This window comes from Epinephelus lanceolatus, chromosome 6 (genome assembly GCF_041903045.1).
Source record: "Epinephelus lanceolatus isolate andai-2023 chromosome 6, ASM4190304v1, whole genome shotgun sequence".
Lineage (NCBI taxonomy): Eukaryota > Metazoa > Chordata > Actinopteri > Perciformes > Serranidae > Epinephelus > Epinephelus lanceolatus.
In genome coordinates, this window is record NC_135739.1 from 39904279 (window position 1) to 39928113 (window position 23835).

Genomic DNA, 23835 nt, shown 5'->3' on the forward strand with positions numbered 1-23835 from the left:
GACACAGTGTGGAAAACCCTGCTGTGGTCTGACAAGTTCACATTTCAAACTGTTTTTAGAATCATGGATGTTGTGTCCTTCAGCCTAAAGAGGACAAGGATCATCAAGATTGTTACCAGCACAGTTCAAAAGCCAGTATCAGTGACTGTGTGGGGGTGTGTCACTGCCCGTGGCATCACTGGTAACTTGCACATCGGTGAAGGCACCATGAATGCTGAAAGGTACATACTGGTTTTGGAGTAATATATGCTGCCATCTGGAAGATGTCTTTTTCAGGGACGTCCCTTCTTATTCCAGCATGATATTGCCAAGCCACATTCTGCACGTGTTAGCACAGCATGGCTTTGCAGTAAAAAAATAGTGTGGGTACTAGACTGACATGGCACTTCAGAACTGTCTCTCACTGAAAATGTGTGGCACATTATGAAGCGCAAAATACGGCAACGGAGACAGAGACTGAGAATTTCACTTTCAAAACTTCAACAATTAGTCTCTTCAGTTCCCAAACACTTACTGAGTGTTGTTAAAAGAAAAGGTGATGTAACACAGTGGTAAACATGCCCCTGTTCCAACTTTTTGGGATGTGTAGCAGCCATCAAATTCAAAGTAAGTATACATTTACGAAAAACAATAAAATGTATAGGTTTTAACATTAAATATCATGTCCTTGGATTGTTATCAAATTGAAAACAGGTCAAAGGGATTTGCAAATCATTGCTTGCGGTTTTTATTTACATTTTCCACAGCATCCCAACTTTTTCAAATTGGGGTTGTATTATATACTCCCTCGACCCCTATTTAAAATGCATCTTTTTTCTACATTCTGAGCCTCCATCGACACGAGGAAAGCCTTTCACTGACCAGGAAAAAAAAAAACAATCAGAAACAACGGGTGAAACTGAAAAACACCAGCCTCTTTTTTTAGTATGGACAAGGAAAACTAAGCTTTTGGGGAAAAAATGACTTAAGCCTGCTTGGACATGTTCAAAGGTTGTTTATCAGAAAGTTAAGGTGCAAACTTTGTGTCTTCTCTGGGCCACTCTGTGATCAATATAGCTGACAACACAGGTGTCATCATTTATGTTTATTTTGTTAGACCACAGTGAGTTGATTGACGTCTCAGTAAAGCAGTGCAGTAATTACAGTTCACCTGGAAAACAAGTAGATTTAATGAGCTGTAATTAAACCACAGCTGCAGGATGTTATATCTGTAGACAGCAGAGACAGTACAGATGTTTGACCAGCTAAGACTCAGAGTAACCAGACTGTCTGTCCCAATGCTGGACACATGTTGGCTGCAATGCACAATTCTGTTTGCTGACCAAAAGATGATGAAGAAGAAGAGATTCAGTCATTTTCCTATTGTTAGGTGGTTCAATGAGGATGGTGAGCTTTAAGAAAGCAGAAAATACAGTACAGGCCAAAAGTTTGGACACACCTTCTCATTCAATGCGTTTTCTTTATTTTCATGACTATTTACATTGTAGATTCTCACTGAAGGCATCAAAACTATGAATGAACACATGTGGAGTTATGTACTTAACAAAAAAAGGTGAAATAACTGAAAACATGTTTTATATTCTAGTTTCTTCAAAATAGCCACCCTTTGCTCTGATTACTGCTTTGCACACTCTTGGCATTCTCTCGATGAGCTTCAGGAGGTAGTCACCTGAAATGGTCTTCCAACAGTCTTGAAGGAGTTCCCAGAGGTGTTTAGCACTTGTTGGCCCCTTTGCCTTCACTCTGCGGTCCAGCTCACCCCAAACCATCTCGTTTGGGTTCAGGTCCGGTGACTGTGGAGGCCAGGTCATCTGCCGCAGCACTCCATCACTCTCCTTCTTGGTCAAATAGCCCTTACACAGCCTGGAGGTGTGTTTGGGGTCATTGTCCTGTTGAAAAATAAATGATCGTCCAACTAAACGCAAACCGGATGGGATGGCATGTCGCTGCAGGATGCTGCGGTAGCCATGCTGGTTCAGTGTGCCTTCAATTTTGAATAAATCCCCAACAGTGTCACCAGCAAAACACCCCCACACCATCACACCTCCTCCTCCATGCTTCACAGTGGGAACCAGGCATGTGGAATCCATCCGTTCACCTTTTCTGCGTCTCACAAAAACACGGCGGTTGGAACCAAAGATCTCAAATTTGGACTCATCAGACCAAAGCACAGATTTCCACTGGTCTAATGTCCATTCCTTGTGTTTCTTGGCCCAAACAAATCTCTTCTGCTTGTTGCCTCTCCTTAGCAGTGGTTTCCTAGCAGCTATTTGACCATGAAGGCCTGATTCGCGCAGTCTCCTCTTAACAGTTGTTCTAGAGATGGGTCTGCTGCTAGAACTCTGTGTGGCATTCATCTGGTCTCTGATCTGAGCTGCTGTTAACTTGCCATTTCTGAGGCTGGTGACTCGGATGAACTTATCCTCAGAAGCAGAGGTGACTCTTGGTCTTCCTTTCCTGGGTCGGTCCTCATGTGTGCCAGTTTCGTTGTAGCGCTTGATGGTTTTTGCGACTCCACTTGGGGACACATTTAAAGTTTTTGCAATTTTCCGGACTGACTGACCTTCATTTCTTAAAGTAATGATGGCCACTCGTTTTTCTTTAGTTAGCTGATTGGTTCTTGCCATAATATGAATTTTAACAGTTGTCCAATAGGGCTGTCGGCTGTGTATTAACCTGACTTCTGCACAACACAACTGATGGTCCCAACCCCATTGATAAAGCAAGAAATTCCACTAATTAACCCTGATAAGGCACACCTGTGAAGTGGAAACCATTTCAGGTGACTACCTCTAGAAGCTCATCGAGAGAATGCCAAGAGTGTGCAAAGCAGTAATCAGAGCAAAGGGTGGCTATTTTGAAGAAACTAGAATATAAAACATGTTTTCAGTTATTTCACCTTTTTTTGTTAAGTACATAACTCCACATGTGTTCATTCATAGTTTTGATGCCTTCAGTGAGAATCTACAATGTAAATAGTCATGAAAATAAAGAAAACGCATTGAATGAGAAGGTGTGTCCAAACTTTTGGCCTGTACTGTACGTGGATGCACATTGTTTTTTAAGATTTAGCAAGTTTAAAGTAGACACAGTCATGTAGCAAAGCCTAAACACACATCTCTGAAATACCTTGACATTTAAACTGTACTGCATGTTACGCTTTATTGGTTTACATGAGTCATTTTTGCAGCTACACCTGCCATCCATCTAACACTTGAACGTGCCTGTAACAGGCTTTGGCACGCTGCATGTCTGAACTGAATAAACAGCTCTCTGAATACTGTACTGTAACTCGCTGGCCTACTCCTTACTGTTCACATGTTTAATTCCCTGAGGATTAAACTGATATCTGAATGTGAATGCTTTAATCTCGGGTGTGTCACTCCCATGTGGGTGTGCGGCATAATCACGCATTTCAGCTGTCACATCTGCAAGCCCAGATTGCCTCTGGTGAAACAAAGTAATAATCTCAGGGTCAGGGAGTGTTTGCAGAAGAGAAAAGGTTTATGTTGAAAGCTCTCAGGTGACAGTGTGAAAAATGAGGTCGAGTTAGAGCCACAAAGTTCTTAAGTGTGGGCTTTCATCGCTATTTGAATAAATTTAAAGCGAAGCATCAGACCTGCTCTGCTACTAACCAAGCCACAATCTGTCATGTGTCCCTGAGAGAGTCACAGAAGCTGATGAAGTGAAAAGAAAAGCATGACTTTGATTTGTTTAAGTCTCAGGGTGTTTGTGTTATTATGTTCAGGCTTTATGTTCAATTGTGCATGGGATCATTCTGTCAGGCTGTAAAAGTTGGACATTATAGCTGCATGATACATTTGATCAATTTTTTCATACTGTGATGGTTATTTCAACAAGTGTTTCAAAACATGCGCTTCATGATAGAATTGTTCTGATGTTTAAACTGCAGTTCAGCAATGATACTCACATTAGGGATGTCAGTTTCAATCAATTTTGCTTTTGATAGCCAGACACCCTTTAACTGGTGACTATCCGGGACTATCCTTGGTGAGCTTTGGCACCGCATGTCAAAGCACAATCCATTTAGAGGTGGGGGTCGGGGTTTAATGTTTTGTGATATACAGTGGTTGAAAAAAGTTTTCGGACACCCTTAAAATTTTACACAATCTCAAATATTATCATGAAATATTTGTGGAAAAATCTTTTTTGTGTTTCAAAAGGTGTGGCTGCATTAGACAGATACAAACAAATACAAATTATATTTTATTTTAGAAAAACTAACAAAACTAAATTCTTGACTGTTTCAATATGTCAGTTCTCAACATTGTCGGTATCAAAGTCAACAAATAACAGAGAATGTGTTCAAAACTGAACAAAAAATAAATAAACCATCACATCATCAAATTAATATTTAGTAGTCCTGCCATTGGCACGTAGTAGCGCTCTAATCCTGGCTGGCATGTTCCCCACGAGCCTTTCACACTGTTGAGGGGTAATCTTGTCCCATTCTTCTTGAATTACTGCTTTTAATTCTTCTAAATTCTTTGGTTTATGCTTTGAAACAGACCTTTTGATAATCCACCAGATTTTCAATGGGGCTCAGGTCCGGGGATTGAGCTGGCCACTCTAAGACCTGGATACTGTGCTCCTGCAGCCAAGTTCTACTGGCCTTGGATGTGTGGCAAGGGGCATTATCTTGTTGAAACATCCAGTTTTTACCTCGACGGAACAGTGCACGCGCAGAAGGGATCATGTGGGTTTCGAGAATGGTACAATACTTGGTAGAGTTCAATGTGCCATCACAGACAGTGAGATGACCAACACCAGCAGCACTCATGCATCCCCAAACCATGATACTGCCTCCACCATGCTTGACAGTAGGTACTGTACATGCTGGAGATAATGCTTCGCCTGGCCTTCTGCGTACCCTCACATTAGTAGGAGGAAGATAAAGCTGGAAACTGGACTCATCTGACCACAAAATCTTCCTCCAATTCCTGGCTGTCCAGTTCTTGTGTGCCTGGACCCAACGACGCCGGGCTAACCTCTGTCTCTCATTGATCAGGGGCCTCTTGATAGCCTTGTAGGACCTTAAGCCATGATCTAAAAGTCGGCCACGTACAGTGTGGGTGGAACACTGGACACCAGTTTGGTTTGACCACTGCTGCTGAAGCTCCTGTGATGTCATTCGGCGGTTTTGCTGCACATGCGGATCAGGATGCGGTCATTTCTTGCTGAAGAAACCCTTGGACGCCCAGATCTTGGTTTGTCTTCCAAGCTGTTGGTTCATCTGTATTTCTGCAGAGTGTATCCAACTGCTGAAGGACTGCATCTGCACTTCCTGGCTATCTGGCGGCAGCTGTACCCTTCCTGGCTGAGAATCTTTATCTTCAGGCGTGTTTCCTGCCTTAGGTTCCTTGTTTTAGCCATTTTTGTGTCTGAAGAACTTTCAAATGTGCTGGCTTTATGTAGACACGAAGCTTGGCAACAAAAATTGTGCCTTTTAATAAAAAGAACGACCTTCATCACTGGTACCAAAATGACCCAATACTCAAAATTTCTTATGTATTTTTATGGAACCAATCAATTTTAAGTTTTTAATGGCTTTTTTAGGATTTATTTAGTATTTTGGCTGTGACTGTACTAAAAGAAATTGCACTTGAAGAGTGATTCTTAATGCAATATTTCACAAATGCATGGGAAAATGCATGTCCGAAAACTTTTTTCCACCACTGTAGATGTCTAATGTTGTGTTGACACTGAACACAATGTGAATTTTCACGTCGCGTTACTCACGTTTGAACACTAGAATATTTTGTGTTGTATTTTGTGTTGCACATGAAATTGCTGAATCAGTGAAATAACTTCAGGCAGTAAGTCCTTGTGAATTGGTTGCTGAAGATCAGATTTTTCAACTCTTGCAAATACATGTATGACGCAAAATCGCGCTACTCACTTCATTCGCACTGCTTCATTCATGACTTTTGCACCACTTGCATGGCGTACATTGCGTCCATCACACCACCCAACAGGAATTTGTGTCTAATCACGTTTTTACATTGACTTTACACGAAATTCACTCCCACAAATTGTTTTATACGCACCGAGTGTGAACACAACGTAAGGAAAAAAGTAAGTAAGTAAGTGCCCACTGCCATCCCTCTGTTCTCCATTTGTTAGCTAACATTAGCCTTGGCTGCTATGCACTGCACACCACCCAGGTCAGGTGGATACTAGCTAGTGGCGACACTCATTTGGCCATTACTGCTGGTAAAGCCATCATGGTGGCAGGACAGCATTGCTGCGGAAACATGGATTCACCCTCCAGTCTCCCCCATATAGCCCCAGTGAGTAAGCTGTACATTTTAGGCCGCAGAACCCCTTTCATATTGTTAACAATGTTAACTTTACTCCCCTTGCTGACACTGCTAACTGTGCTAACAGAGCTAAAAATGCTAAAGGGGGTTTCACCAGGGCGACCTGGGTGGAGGGGGTACAGTGGTTTTGCAGGGTTGAGTTGGGATGGCACTACTAGATTGGGCAGTGTGAGAAATATATAAGCAATCAAAGGAACTAGGTGGCGTGTTCTAAGGGGATTTAGGTGGATAAGCGTCCATGTTTTGTGATTGTTTCGGTGGTGTGTTTGTGCTCCTATAGTTAGCTACTGAGCTGGAGGAAGCAGGATGTTTTGTTGGAAGCTCTTTTACTGGCCACAGCCCAAAGGTTAATAACCCCCAATCAGGACAGGGAGGGACGGCCACTGTGACTTCCACAAACACCACACACACACACACACACACACACACACACACACACACACACACACACACACACACACACACACACACACACAAGACGGCTCACACGTGTTGTTTGATTTACACTAAAGCTTGTACATCAAACTGTCACACCCACTCAAACACACAACTCATGAAACATGTATTGACAGAGCCTGTGTGTGTAAACAGTGAGATCACTTTGACATGAAACTGGTATCACGAAAAGGAGGATCTGGCCTCAGACCAGCACCTAAAAGCACTCAGTGAAGGAAGTCAGGCAAGCAACAAACACCTGCCAAACACTGAGCAGCTTGCACTCGCTCAGTGAGCGGGCAGCTGATTGGTCGACCTCATTTCCCTGACTGAGAGAAGTAGTGAAAGTGGCTGGTGATGGATTTCATGAGTTTGTTTCTTTTACCTTTAAAGCCCTTGCTGAGTGGGGCTGAGCGGGGCTAAAATGGCTTTGTCAGCAATGGATTAAATCAGTCACATGTATCAGAAGAGGAATCAAGGTTATAAAATCTGTTGGGACTATTGCTTAAAAATATTTTTTTCCACAATCTTTTTGTCTTTACATGCACTTTGCAAAAATGTGCTTCCTATTGAATAATTCTGACTTGAACATTCAGTACTTTGGGACACACACCCAACCATTATTGCACACACTGCATACTGTGCAGGGTCAGGGGGTGGTTAAAGACTATCCAAGCTTTAGGAATAATATGCAAAGTTATTCATAGTTTCTGTTCAAAGAGTTTCTCAGCCTTGGGGTCAGGACCCGACATTTGGTCACTTGATATGCAGATGGAGTAACAAAGGATTATTAGGTCAAAAGATGAGTTTTACATATGTTAAAATTTACATATAATTCACTTGAAGCTTCCTCCACTCTTGAAATTGAAATACTTAAGTCCTGAATTCACATGAATATTTGCAGAACCACACATGAATCAAATACAACCTATCACGCAAATTGGAATCCTCACTAACGTTAGCTGTGAAAGCAATCTGAATCTTTTCATGACTAAATTTGTTTAATTCATTTATGACCATCTTCATCTACTAAATTATTATTTAACCTTGGGTGGGAGATTTAGTCTTACTATACCTCTGGTTGTGCTTGTTGGATATAATTTTTTTTTAGCTGCTAAATTTAACATCATAATTGATCCACCATCTGTGCTCTGGTCACTAACACCTCAAGCACCCTGGTAATGTTGGCCTCATTTTCTGATCAGGTGGTCTGGTTTTTATCTTACTTTTCCTCCCTTAACCATCGCCTCAAACATTCAAAGTTGAGCTTACAACTTAATTTTTGTGCTTGGACACAGATGACAAAACAATCTCACTTTAATGTCCATGTAGTAGCTGTTCTAGGGCTTTTGATCACATTGTGTTGTTTTGCTCTTGGCCTATCACAATGAAAAATAGAGGGTGGGGTGAAAATGTGCATGCCATTGTACGTCACATGGTAAATTGGTATAAGATACATTGTCACAGTATCAATTCTATGAGTTCAACAACAGAAACAGTTTCTTCAGTCACTAATTCACACCAATTGCCTCTATTTTGCCAATCTTTTTTTTTTTTAATGTTTTTTAATGTTACTGTCAATGAAATGTTTCACATTAAATGCCTGACAGGAAAGGGAGGGATTATACCTTTTAGAGGTGTGGTACCCTCAAATGTAATTAGTCTGCAGGACATGTAGAGTTTCAATCACAGTAGCTTGACACTGATCCAAAAAAAACAGCAAGGTAGAAGCAATTGGAAATAATAAGTGAAAGAGGACAGTATTTCTTCTCAGAAACGAGGAGCTCTGAGCAGCATAGTGACAATTTGTCATGACAATGTTGTACCGGTAGAATTAGTGCTGTACAAAAGTACATTATCTTGAATTTATCAAAACAACTGTTAAAGATTGACTGCTAATGAAATGAGCATTGGTTGTAGCCATATGTTTCAGGTCCATGGTGATTTGTAGGGTGTGTGTTTTTCATTTAAACAGCAGCAGCAGCAGCGAGTGTCAACCCTGCAGGTTTCTGCTTGTAACATTCCAGCTTCCCTCCTTCTGCCTTGACTATGCACTCATTGATCCACACTGTGAGCTTAAACATGACTAATCACCTACAGAGAGACTAGATAAACCAGCACACAGACACTGTGTTAAATATGCACAAGCAGATAACTGATCTGACTTTCTTGATTCACTAACACACCAACAAACTAGCCTTAGAAGACACAATAAACAAATGACTGCCTCCGGTGTTCAACTTTTCAACAGAGTGAGAAGAGAACAGAGACATGCAGACACTGACACCAGGGTTCAACATAACATCAAGCTATCAGGTCGTACAATTTACTGAGTCATGGACAGTTTCATATTTATTAGTTTAAAGCAGCTGTGCGGAACTTTTTACCATTAATAAAACTGTCCCTAGTTCGTATCACCCCCCCTTGAAGATCCATATATTTATTTGAACCCAACAGCGACAAAAAAGCCTTTCTCTATATGGCTATTTAGCGTAGCCTCACTCGGGTCGGACACACAGCGGAAGTCAGCAAACCAGAATACAGCACCCGAGGCGGAAGTGATTCTGCTCGCCCGCAGCGGCCCGCAGCGATTAAACCACAGAAGAAGGAGCCGTGTTTACAGTGTTCTTCGAATAAGCAGTACGCAACGGACATTGCTGAACACATAACACCTAACAGTTTTACCAGAGATGTATCTATGAGGACTTGGTTGTACTTTTGATGTCATGGCGGATAACGAAGGAGCATCATCTAAAATTATCTGTGACTGTGACCATGAACACAAATATACAGCAGGCAGTTGTCCTCAGTTTATAAGAAATTCAGAGCTACACCAGAACATTTATGATCAGGTCTTACTTTACTACTAATTTGTGTGTAAGGTTAGCATGTTAGCATGTTAGCATGTTTCCACTAATTACTTGGACTGACCTAACGTTAGTAGCGTTAGCTTTGCAAGCGAAGGCTGCAGGTAACAGCTTTGCTGTGTTAGGATTATGTTATGTCTTCACTGTGTATCTTCACATAAAAGAATACTCCGACGATTTGGGAGTTATGCCCTTTCTCTATCATTTTCATATCGAGACAACATGATCGATATCTTTTTTGTGTCTGTATGTCCAGTGGCTGGGCCTCAGCGTTTAGCATTGCGCTTATAGGGGGTCAGTACGTCCTGCGCTGTGATCCGCGGAGGGATACACTGGTGAGCAGGCACAGACGTAGCTTGTAAACAAAGCTCAGCTGTTTATTTAGCCTAGCAATATCTCCGGATTTTAGTAGCTGCAATGGACGACTTTGAACGCGATTTTGAAGAGTTTCTTGTAGCGGACATAGATCCACAGCCATACCTGTTTGAGCCGGAGTACACAGATGAGGAACTCCACGTGTTGCATGCTGAGCAGGCGAGGAGAGGCTGAATCCTCCGCTTCCATTTTGCTGCACAGAATGGGACTCGGTGCTACCATTGTTGGGGAGATATATCATCAGGAGGAAAACCACCGCAGAGAGTGCATCACAAGGAATGAAAACTTTGCAGCAATCACTAATCCTGGCGTGACTGAAACTTTTTTTCATGTTCCTAAGATGAACTGGAAAAAACGCCCCAGGCCTGCAGGAGCTGATGGACAGCTTTCAGTTGGGTGAGTAATATCGTCCGTGCCGTCTCTTTGTTTGCTTTTACCGAGTGACCTAGCGTCGGAGTATTCTTTTCACATAATAATGCGGACTCAGCAGATGACTTATTAACTGTTTATTCCTCCTTACACCGAACGTACACAGCTGCTTCTCATTGTTTCCAGTAGCACAACAACAGTTACTACATTACCCAGAATAAGTTGAGGCTCACACTACTACGGTAGCCTTAGTAGCTCAAAATACACAACAGATTAGATTAGATCAAAACAGAAACACGACAGGAGAATTTACTGAGTAATTTTGCTGTTTCCACTAATTACTTGGACTGACCTGACGTTAGTTAATCCTCTCGCTCTCCAAAACAAATGCATGCGGTAATTGCCGGCTGCAGTCTGAATTTTACGACACCAGGCTGAGGGTGTCATACCGCTTCGACCAAAGGGGCGCTATAATCAATGAAAACGAAAAGTTCCGCGCAGCTGCTTTAATCTCAGCTTTCAAACTCTACATACCACCATTATTTAGCTACAAATAAAGAGTTACAGAAGTTTTGTTCATGAACAGGAGGAGGGGACCATTAAATACTTTCATATCACCCAACTTTATATGTGTCATCATGTTCATTGAAGGGAAATTTATCCTTCCAGGAAGAAATCTTGACCTGTATGTGAGTTTCCTCTTCCTGTCATTCGCCTTTATCTGACAGCTTTTGTAGTTACTGTGACCTCAGTCTTTGGTGTTAGTCTGACAAAATATGATGTGGACCAGGTAGGTTGAGAAATGATGACAAAGTCACAATGTTGTCTCGCCACTGATTTCATAATGATATTAATCTAAAATGGATTTGACTGCTTAAATGCTCCATTTCTGACTGCAACACAGAGGAAAACAACCTCTATCACACACAGTTGGAATGGACACAAAGATTTAGCTGCTGGGTAGTTTTGTGTAAATATCTCATACATGAATTCAGAACTAAATTAAAAAAAAAAATTGTACTTTAGTGCCACTACAAAGTCCCTTCGTCATCCTGTCTTGGCATTTTTACACAGAACCAACCAACTGCAGCATCGTGCCGCTCCAGTGTGTGATTACAGACAGCATGCCGGCAACGCGTAAGCAAAAGAGGCATGACAGACCTGACATGTTACACAACAGCGTCTGCCTCTCTTGTGACATAAAACATACACACTGGCAGCGCTTCATAAACAATAATGGCCGTCCCTGTTATATGGCGGATGATCTCATACTCTGATTTAAGGGTAAGGAGCTCCTGCGCCTCATTGTTTTCACAGTTTGCAGACATCTTCGGCAGCTGTACTTCTTCTTTGAGTTACCTGCTAACTTTTACCAGCTACTTTTTAAACAACCAATTATCATTATTATTATTATTATCTCTGTTGAATTATTGAGGCTACATTTGAGTCCATTATTGTCTCCAAGTTTTGAATTAGATCTAGATTATGGGGCATTTGTAAGAATCATTAGCTTCACCTGAAAAAAATCCAAAACAAGCAAGGACTTTGTGCGCTGGGCTGATAATTTAACTCCATGGACAACTACATTTCATCACTGTATGGGAAAAATAGGATGGTATGATGGACTATGAGCACAGCACAGCAAGGGGCAGAAAATAGAGAAGGCAATAGAGAGGGGGAGGACATGGAACATCTAGTAAAGGTTCTCTGAGTACACAGCAGAGTAATATGGGATTCAGCTCAGTGTGAAATCAGTATATCACTCAGATACAATGACTGGGGGTAGGGAGAGTTGAGACAGAGAGGCATAATGCAGCACTAAGCAGTGGCAGAGTGATGGATTTTCTTCATTAAGTATGTTGTGTTGGAAGCTAAATACCAGGCTCTGAATCTTGCTTTTTCTGGATTTAACAGACCAGGGCTTCATTTGTGTGAAAAGCTGCTGTAAAGTACATGGAGCAAGATATGAAAGGTAGGAACGGTAGGAAACTCTTGACCTCCTATTTAAAACTTTTTAAAGGCTGTTAGAGGTAGGACAAGTGAGCAGAAAAACTCAAAAACACACATTTGAACAACATACTTTGTCTTGTCTCCTTTGTGTCATCTTGTGTGTGGTTTCATTTCTCCTGCCCCTATCACTGAACACAGATTGCCACAAGAAAATCAGCGGCTGCACAGTAATAAATGCCATTTATATGCATTGATGAATAGCACCCTTCCAGGTTATAATTCTGCTTAATGAAGGCTTTATAATTGATGTCATTCACCCTCCTACATCTGTGCCTCCCCATTACCACCCTTCTAGACACCCACATTAGCCATTTGGGCTCCATCAATCAGCCTCTTGGCCTGTATAGCACTGGGACGACTATCAGCAAGGAGTCCCCGAGGTCGTTCTGGCTCAATGGCTTTTCAGCTGTACACTGATCGCCGGCTGGTTAAAGGACAGGAGAAGGAAATCACTCTACCTTATCACTGCAAGGGAGGGGAGCAGGTTTAATGGTTTACCTAAAAGATACCTAATGAACAGGAAAGAGCAAAGAGCCAAGACTTCTGTTGGAAATAAGTAAATCTGTGAACACACTTTAGCTCCTTTTATACTACCTGTTCAAGGCGGGAATGTTGTGGTGATATTCCACCTTGCCATTCTGTATAAAGTGCAAGAACATGGAATGGGGGTAAAGACTTCAGTTACGCCTTCAAACTGGTTTTTGGAGATAGCAACACAGCCAATCCAACATTTGCATTAAAAAGTGTGAGCAATTAGGATAGGACAGGTGTGATGTTTCGATGATATGTTATGTGTGTCACCCACCAACAGGAGATTTCAAAGCAGCTAGCAACTCAAAGAAGAACAGCAGCTGAAAATGTCTCCAAATTGGGGAGACAATGAAGTCCAGGAGCCCCTTTCCCTCCAAGCAGAGGACAAGATCAACCCAGAGGCAGACACTGCTGTGTTAAACGTCATGCCCCTTTTGTTTCTGGAACACCGGCATGTTGTGTGGTAAAAAAGCATAATGACCAGCATAATGAAGGGTCACGGAATGATAGGTACACTGAATACAGACATGCTATTAGACAGCTTCTGAAGCAAATACTAAAATGTAAAAATTCCACCTACATCAAAAAAATGTAGTTTTGTAGTATGAACTAGGCGATTATCATTACAAGGATTTAGGGAACGACGTATCCTGAATTCAGTAACTCTGTAACATTTATTCAGTCATTCATTCATTCATCTTCTAACCGCTTCATCCTCTTGAGGGTCGCGGGGGGGCTGGAGCCAATCCCAGCTGACATCGGGCGAGAGGCAGGGTACATCCTGGAGAGGTTGCCAGACTATCGCAGGGCTGACACATAGAGACAGACAACCACTCACGCTCACATTCACACCTACGGACAGTTTAGAGTTATCAATTAACCTAATCCCCAATCTGCATGTCTTTGGACTGTGGGAGGAAGCCGGAGTGCCCGGAGAGAACCCACGCTGACACGGGGAGAACATGCAAACTCCGCACAGAAGGGCTCCCACACCCAGGATCGAACCGGGAACCCTCTTGCTGTGAGGCGACAGTGCTAACCACCACACCACCGTGCCGCCCTCTGTAACATTTATTTCTGGCAGAATTTTAGCATCTAATTTAATGGTATTACAGTTATATATATAATTCTGTTCAGTCCCCTGGTCCGTGCTTACTGTGCAACATCTCATTGGTGTACATAAATTTGATCCTGCTCCAGTATTAAAATGAACTATCCCTAACAAAACTATCATCTTAAGGTTTATTAACACATTTATTAAATGTAGGGCTCAAATCCTGTCTGTTCTATTTGGACTATAATTGCTTAGGGAAGATACAAAAACAATGTTGCACACAGCCTGTGACTAATTTGACGATCATGACAGCAAGCATGACTTATTATGGTGATCAGATGGGCAGGATGTGACTTTGTACAGCAGAACAACAAGACCCAAATCTGCTATAACACGGCCTCCATTCCTGTTACCTAAAACCTCTCTAAGCTCCGGCTGGAATCCAGCGAATGCGGGAGGGAATGCTGATCACATAAACTGCAGAGCCAAATAAATGCAAGAGCTGATGTGCAAAATATGAAATGTTTAGATAACACCGTTCAGAGCAGTCGCTGGGCCATCTGTTCTGTCGGTGTGAGTGTTACAGTCCTGCACTGTAGCTTTTCATTCTGTCAAACATAAAGCCATCTTAGGTTTCTCTGACAGGAACATCCACAGCGAAAAGTAAAAGAGATGCCAGTTCCTGTTCCTTTTGTTTGTCTCACTGAGGTAAAAGCTCCAACAGCAATGATACACTCCTCATCACAACTCCTCCAAAAAAAGGTTAAAACAGAATATAGTTTCCAAAGTATACTTCATTTATAAATAAAGGGAATCCAAAATACTGTCAACATTTTACTTAAGGCATACAAGCTTTTAGGGCTGTACCCAAATATTCGGATATTCGAATATTCATTTCTATGGGTAGGTATTCATTATGAAAATTTGGTATTCAATTTTCATTTTTTTATTTACTTTTTTTTTATTTATTTGTTTTTTTACATTTTTTTTGGTGCTAAATGTAGTCTTTTTGTTGTTAGTAAATGTAGGTTATCAATAAAAATCAAAACTTTTAAATTGCATTGTTAAAAATGTGAAAATATAGCCTACCAACTGAGCTTGTGCGCACGGCACGCTTGAGCGCATCCGTCTGAGGCTGTGGATCAAAGCCAAGTTTTACCACTTTATCACTATTCCCTCTAACTTGTAACTGTTTTTTCGTTATATTTTGAATTTAATATGAATTATGGAACCGTTTTTGTCAACATTTGTTTCCCACGTTTTGTACAATAAATTATTGTTTAAAGTTTCAACAGGTTTCTTTTGGAGTGCGTGACACAAGTGTGTTTTGAAAACGGCGCGGACTGTCACCTGCTCAACGCATCAGTACCTTCAGATTAGGGCTGGGCGGTATGACAAAATTTTCATATCACGGTTTTAAGAAAAAATCATATCGGTTTTACGGTATTTCACGGTATTTTGTTCAGGTTCGGCCAACTTGACATGCTGCTGTGTTGTGCTATAGCCTATTCAAGTGCCGGAATTTGTTATTTACCTGACAACGCCTGAACACAACACACGCTCCGCTCCATTCATTTGGGCTCCACTGACGACACGTAGAGAAGCCAGCAGGGTTGTTTACCATTTGCCGAGCCGAGAGGCTGCATGAAATGTTAAAGCATTTTCCACCTAAGTTATTACATATATTTGAGTTATCTACAAGTTTACTGTACTGTTTGTCATCTACTCGCTTTCAAATGTCCGCCACAGACATTTACACAATGTCACGGATAAACATGGGTAAATGCATGAAAAAAAATCATCACATATCACCTCTGATAATGGTTTATTCATTTAAAAACACACTGTGATCGTTTAGCACACGATTTCATGTAGTTTAATCTGCTGGAGGGTCGCGTAGGGGAGTGTAGCGCGACAAAAATAGAAGAGCCGCATAAAATAGAGTTGTCGCGCGACAGACGGGGGTTGTCGCACCGCTCCCGTTGCCGGTGGAGCCGCTGATTAACAGGGGGGCGAGCTGCTACGGGACTTGCGCTGCAGACGTGTCGCGCCGCTGACATGCCCGGTGGAGCCCGGCCGTAATTGTCTCGGACTCGGGACGGGTCGTCTTCGGTCAGGAAAATGCGGTCCGAGCCGTGCTCTAGTGTGCTTACCTGTGTGTGTGTGCGCTTTGTGTGTGTGTGCGCATCGGGGTGAAACTCCGCCATGCGCGATACAGAGGGCAGAGGAGAATTGTAAACCGTGGTGCGCCGCTGCTAGTTGCATATAGGGAAAACACTGCTCTTTTTGGTATGAGTTCTTCTGGGTCATCGTGTACAGTTGCTTTGCTTTCAGGACTCTCTCCAGCAGCCATTCTCGCCTCTAAACTTTTCTATGCTCTCACTCTCACCCGCTCAAGCGTGCCTGTGGTGCGCAGCGGTGAAATGGGTCCCCGCTGAAACACTTTCCCCCCGCGCACGTTCCGGATGTTGTTTGGGCTATTCACCGGTATTGCGGTATATGAAAAATTCATATCATAACGAAAATAAATACCGGTTTTCGGTACAAACCGGTATACCGCCCAGCCCTACTTCAGATGCCATGACAGTAATAGCCAATAATGTCAAAATATCATTTACAGACTGATTTAACAGACAATCACTGCTGCCCGACCCGCAGGTCCATTTGCGGGTCCCGCGGGTTACGGGTCGACCCGCGCATCACTACTCAGCTCAGTCTATAAAGGCTGTACACAACAGTCTACAGTGCACGGCACTGCTGATTAACCATTTTATTGCAGCACAGAGTGTCTGCCAGCAGCCAATTACTTGCAGAGGCTTCCTACAACTTGTTTCAACGGCAAATTAAACAGGATGACTAGCCAATGTGAAAATCAAAAGAAAGCATAGAATAATGTACTGAAGGAGTAGTGCCATCACATTTTTTTGTGGTTTGAGAGCAAAGATCCGGTCGCCGCTGTGCAAAACTCCGCAATACAATTATCCGAATGTTAAAAAATGGTAATCGGGACAGTCCTACAAGCTTTTGCTGTAAAGTTCTGCACAAATCTATAGACTATATAGCTTAGAGTGAAAATCCTCTGGGTGTTAAGCACAAAAGCTCTCCCTCTTCTCTCCCAACCCCTTCAACACTCTACTGTACAGTACACTGTTAATCTGCTGTAGGTTTCAGTCTACTTCTAGTCTGCCCTCATTAGCTTGATCCTGTTGGTGGGCTTCAACTCAGAACATCTCTCTCCTTAGCGTAACAGATTATCCTCCCATCTCTACCTATCAACACACTCCAGGGAGGAATCACTGGATGCTCTTCATTTGTCATGGATGTGAACCACCTTCCTTGGCTTGTTACTCACTCACATTTAGCAAAGAGCAAGCTAGACAACTCTATGAACCCAGTGCTCTTATGTTCCAGCTAACAGCACTATTAGAGTTATACTTCCTAAATTAATATTATAGAATATAAACATGGTAAGATTGGAAGTACAGATCTGAACCTGCTGGTGCTGCAGCATTGATGCCACGCAACCAGTGTACCTAACAGAGCCAAAGCCACGAAAACATGCAACAGTGTGAGGTAGTATTACATTAGTTCAGTGTTTGCTTGCAACTAATAAAATATCGCGAGCAAAAGGAAAGGAGGAAAATGTGTTTGGTCAAAATGACAAAATACAATTACTTGAGGAGGGATATGCAGCTGGTAATAACGTGAAACACATACGGGAACATTTAAACTGAGGACATTCAAAACAGAACATTTAAAAAGTTCTTCCAAAGTGCCGACAGGTCTTAGATCATAGGTGAAACTTAAGAACTAAATTACAGCTGGGTATCACTCAAAATGTTTTACCAATCCAATTCCAGAACTTTTTAATACCTAACTTACATTACTAAGTATGAACATGTTATTTTCAAATCCATTTATGTTAATAAAATATTGTATTAATGGAAAAAATACATTATTTAAATCAGGGAACATCTGATCTAAGAAGCCTACAAGGACCAGGATTCTGACTGATTTCAATGCCAATTTCTGATGATTAACATCTTTACCCTTTCATGGTTTGCCACAATCACTAATTCAAAAAGTGGTGAGGTTAAACATGCTACTCTGGACTCAAGGAAACTGAGGAAGAAAGCATGGAAGAAAAAAGGGTAGACACAAGGGAAGACCAAGTAAGCATAAAAAGTCAAAAGAGAAAACACAAGAATACAGTGACTGAAGCAAAAAGAAGGAAGATACAAATGGATATAAGCAATATTAGTCAATTATTTGCCAAACTTAATAGGAGCGTGTACTGAATCCACCGTTTAATGAGTATGACGTGAATATAACATAGCAAACCTTCAGAGCTGAAGTAAACAATAAGGAATAGGAAGCAGGGTTTTTGTTCACACAGCTGCAGTAAATGCCAGTCGGGCCACTGCAGGAACATTGTCCAACAGTGTTTATTGTGTTAAGCGGACTGCATTGCTTTACTGCTCCCGTTTAACCATGTCACAGAACACGTGACCAGTAAAACAGGGATGGGTCAGGACCATGGAGAAATACCAGACTGAGAACGTCCTTCTCTATCAACCAATCAGGGCAGGAACTTGTGAAAGGCCCAATGAAGGGAGGATGAGATATATTTAACAAGTAACTGCAACTTTCAGGTGGAGGAGAAGCGTTCTCCTCAAGAGTTATCAAGTTCTTTGCAGCTTAGTGGAGAGTTGGTTTTAGACAGTTATGGAAAGCTCCCTGTTCAAATCACTAAATTCAGCAACTGGCTGTTTGTTCTCAGTAAAAGAGAAATACAGTTTCCAAGAGAACACATTATTTCACATTTACTCTCATGTTAAGGTACAGGACACCAAGTCCATTATTTCCTGGGTTGTGTGAACCAGAACTAAGTATTCACTCCAAGAATGTACTGGCTGTTTATTGGTGGTTGCGGTTTAAAATGCCTGATTACACGGGAGTCTTTCCGAAAAAATGTGATGCATGTTGTTCTATTTTTAGGTGTTTTTTGCACTGAAATTGCAAAAATAGTTACAATGCTGTCTCAGGTTTAGAGCCTATCATTACAAGCATCCAGTGTTTCCCACAGACTTAGGATCTATTTGTGATGATGTAAGGGAGAGACCCTGGTTTCCTGACCCCCGTCAGCTTCAGCATCAGGTGAGGGAGAGCTTGGTGTGCCTCAGACTGCTTGACAGCAGTTGTGACACTTTATAATTTGTAAAATTGAAAAGCTCCAACAGTTACTTAATATAATATTTTGTGTCCAGTGTTTTGAAGTGGTTTGTTAAATTCTGTAGTGAGTTTGAAATGATAAGTGTCCTCACTATGCAAAACACCAACACCAAAATGGCTCGACTCACTCATGAAATTCCTTATTAACAGCTGGGTAGCATTAGCCATGCACTGCTAACAGTTACCCCTGTCACTGTATGTGACTCTGTCCCAGTTCTCATGATAAACAGAGAAACAGAGAGAGAGAGCAGGGCAAGGAGGTGCTGAGTGAATGAAGAGGTTGTGCGCAGCTCTACAATGAAATGAGATTTTGCTCATTTGAAATGGTCAAATTTGTGGAAAAGTTGCTGTGGTTAGACAAAATTGCAAGGTCGTGCGTGCAGAAATCAAGGGGACTGGCTGAATTAGTATTAAGTGTTACTATCACAACATTGCAAAGTCCTGGAGGGACTGGCCAGGCTATTGTGACCAAACATCTGGGCTGAAAAATGGCAGATATAAGGCAGCAGAATGTTAAATTTTATTGCAAAAAAATGATTTATTTCAACAACTTTGGGTAAATCTTTAGGCTAAGAATTCTATTCAATGAATTTTTTTTTTTTTATGCATCCTTTTTTTGTAATTGAAAAAATTATATGGAAAAACCAATCAATTTTTGACACGTTTATTTTTGTAGTTTTTGGATAAATCCATCAATGTCACACTTCAAAAATATTTATTCTATTTATTTGTACTTCTTTTTTTTTTTTTTTACATACATACATTTTTGAATAAATATTTGTTATTGCCAAAATGCATAATTATCATAATAATTATATATGTTTTGGGTTTGTTTTTTTATTCTTTCCAGAATACATAAGAACCCTGGATGAGATTTTAATCCAGTTGACTGATTTCTGTCGCTGTTACAAATTATGACTACCTCTTACATACCTCTACTGGTCATTTCAATCAGACCAGTGTAAACAGTTTACATGAAAAGCTTCTTTGACTGTGGGAAACAAAGGGTCCCTGGACAGAAACAGCTGACAGATTCTTTGATTGCACAGGATGTTGCGTGTGTGTGTGTGTGTGTGTGTGTGTGTGTGTGTGTTTGGGCTCTATCCCTGGCAACATATTAACACAAAGACACACTTGTGTTAGGAAATGACAATGACATCATTAATTTCCCAACGCTGTAACTGTAACCAGCTAAAACCTGCTCTTCATGTTGACACTAACGGTCTGCAGCAGAACCTGAGGAGATGCCAGAGGACAGGTCTTGATCACAGCTGCTCTTTGTATCTATACACAAGCCAGCAATCCTACACAACGAACTGTGCGAGTTAGTCGAGTCAAATGTCATGGTGTGCCTGCCTTCAGGTCAGAACATGGTAATAATGTCACTGCAATTAAAGTCAAGTTAAAGAGCAGAAGTTTATCCAGGGTCTGTTTTTAAGGAAGTAACTGGCTGTTCTCTTATCAAATATGCATATGGGATGCTAGTGCCTGGCTTACAATACCTGCTACACTGAGAACATTTGTTTTAAATCAATGTCCTGTTTAATGCCAAAACAATTAGTCAATGGAAAAGTAAAATCCTTCTAGCTGATTAATTGGTAAAGTCATCAACAAAAATGCCAATCTTTCTCTGGTTCCAGCTTCTAAACTGGGAGGATTTGCTGCTTTTCTCTGTTTTCATCTTTGACTGGACAAAGCAAGACCCTTGAGGACAATTCCTTTCTTCAATATATTAATCAATAATAGAAATAAATGTTAGCTGTAATCTTAATTCTCTTGTTACATAATTTGCAAAAAAAAACTCAGTTGGACAAATTCACTGCAAAACCCAAGCAGACATCCCCCTGGAAGTATCACAGCACCACAAAGGGACATGATTCATTACCCAGCATTCCTAAGTGGAAGCAATAGGTAGATAAGTTACACTGGCTAAAAACGCCCTGTCTGGTCCTCCATTTCATAATGTTTCAAACAAAAACACATAAAACAGCAACAGCTTAAAACCATCTGTGTGACTTCCCATGATCCCATAGAGCACACTCCCTCAAACTCAACACCTCCCTCCCCTGACTCAAACCTGGCTAACAAATGTACATTTCACAAAGTGCTGATACCAAAATAAGTGGGATATGTTAGAAAACCTGACCGCTGAGGGCAAATCTTATTAAATGTACAAGTATTTACCTAATTATTCCCATAATATCCCAAATGGTTGGGTGGTGAAGTAATGTCGCATGACAGAGTCAGTCATATCAAACGTACTGAGACTGAGGAACATGACTTCATCCAGAAATGTGAAATTATGAGCTACAGCGATGATGACTTCATCTTTGGAAGCAGCTCTTGTTCAATGTTCATGTTTATTGCAAACTAGGATTTATAATATCTTAATATTTTAATCAAATTTAAGAATTTCTGTCAAATATAATGTTGGCCTTTTAATGCTGCTCATCTGCTGTGGTGTTTGACATTCCTGAAAAGTGTTTTGCACAAGCAGCCATTGATTCCGTCCTTTCAGTCCAGCATAAAAATCAACTTGCAGCAAGACTCATACCATAATAAAAACGAATGAGTGAATGAACCAGGTCCAGAAAAAAAATCCTGGATGAAGCAACAAAAACTAACAACTTGTTTCTTGCCACTTCTCACTCCAAGTCCTGATGAAATTTTACAAGATATCCAACTATTTTAATTGCCAACAGTTCCAGTTTATTTTCAAGGAAGATGTTGTACTTATCAGTGGAGCCATTGTGCATACGGCTGCATAAGCTGTATATCTGCATATGATCATCATATGAAACTTATTAATGAGCCATCCCAGATTCACACAGCCTACAGTAACCACACATTCAACAAACAAGCAGTGCAGAAACACTGCTGATGGGAGTGGATGGGCCAATGCTAAAAGTGTTGATACTGCTATACCTGATGTGCCTCTCAAAATATTTAATCCTTATTTTATTTCAATTCTAATTTAATACATTTTCACAGGGGGAAGACTGATACCAGATGAAGGCTCCCTCCTTCTTCCGCTAAGTGCTAAGTCATGACAAACGCATCATCTTTGCTCACTGTCAAAGCAGAGATTAGCTGTCATAGTGCACTTTAAACCTTCCCCCAGTGCCCTGCTTTGCATTTGCTTCACCTAGCAACCCAACAGATGCACACTTTCATATACATTCATACACATGGCCACAGCACTCAATGTACACAGTGACTGATTCCTGATGCCAACTGTGATATTTTAAGTCTGCCCATTGCAGTGTTAATACCTCAAGTAAAAGCAAGCAGAGCTGCAGGCACAGAGAAAGGTGGAGGGAGAATCCCCTGTGACACTCTAACACATCTTACTGAGTGATGTCTGATATCAGGTAAACTTTACATATACTCTTGGTGAGGAGGACACCTAGCAATCACTTATCAGCTTTACTCAATAAAAGTAGTAGTACCAAATAATTAATTATTAATCCTTTAAGGTATGCATTACTTCAATATACTGTAACAACCTGTAATGTAATTAACACACTCCTATAATTTATTGCTGTGCAAATAGGTGTAAATCATATGCAATTCTTATTATGGTATGTGAATTGGATGATACCAATCCTGATATTGTTCGATATCAGATAGAGGCCCACGCTTTCTTTTTGCCCTGACAACTGCCATGCATTAGTGTAATAAAACACACACATATAAATGGAACAAAATGTGAATTAAAAAAAAACTGTATGGTCCTCCGAGCAGATGTGCAGGCTGTGCCAAATTGCAAAGGAGGGCATTTTGACTGAGCTCAAACCAACATTCATTCATGTATTTCTCAATGAAGTTATGTATATAGTGCACAGTTTATATAGCATACTGTGTGTTGTGTTTGATGCCTAGTGCGTGCGCTGGTAACACAGTGACACAGCGCGTGAAAGACTTCACTACTCACCGCATCTTTCTCTGCTCCCCCGCTCTCCTGGTGCTCCATGTTACACAGTTTCCTCTTGTTTTTATTCTCTGTCTTCTTCATCTTTCACCTCACTGTTAAAACACGCCTTGTGTGTTGGGGGGTTGGCCCGGTTGACAGCCTGGTTTGTTGTTGTGTGGCTGAATCCTCTCGGTAACGTCAGTCGGCTGGCTAGCAACGTGTCAGCTCGGCTGGTGTCGACTTCAGTGACACCTCGCTGCCAAAATTAAATTCATCGCTTGTTAATGCAGTTTGTTGAGTTAAGAGTCCACTCAAGAGTTTGCTCCAGCCAGCCGGCCATTCCTGGTCGGTAGCCAGCCTGTGGCTAGCTAACTTAAGAGCCTAGCTACACTTTTCGTGCAGACTGCACATCTGGAAAATCCGTTGTGACAAGCTGTCAATCAATCTTGCAGTACCAGCAGCCACTCGTTTCTCCCCGAAGAAAAAAAAAGGCGGTTAACGGTCGTTCACAAAGACAGTTGATCATATGCGGGGTGAAAATTATCCATGCTGGGCTGCTGTCTCTGGCAACAGTTCATTCAACCCAACTTCTTCACCAGTTAGTGAGTGGCGGTTGATGCTAAGCTAGCTTCCTGCTGCGTGACTAGCCGAGCGGCTAGCCAGTCTGCCTGCTAACGTTTACCTGCACAGAAACACCGTGACACCCAT

General features: G+C 41.4%; 1 protein-coding gene across 5 annotated transcripts in view; it reads right to left on the reverse strand.

Moving 5' to 3' along the window:
• Nucleotides 1-23617, reverse strand: part of mast2 (microtubule associated serine/threonine kinase 2) — a 223635-nt gene extending 200018 nt beyond the window's left edge. For 4 of the 5 annotated variants that reach the window (XM_078169046.1, XM_033621679.2, XM_033621678.2 and 1 more), the window contains exon 1: nt 23149-23617. In XM_078169046.1, coding sequence (XP_078025172.1) covers nt 23149-23229 — 81 coding nt within the window. In that variant the 5' untranslated portion in view covers nt 23230-23617. The remainder of the gene's footprint in view (nt 1-23148) is intronic. The other variant, XM_033621677.2, reaches the window with a different exon arrangement.
• Nucleotides 23618-23835: the final 218 nt, after the last annotated feature.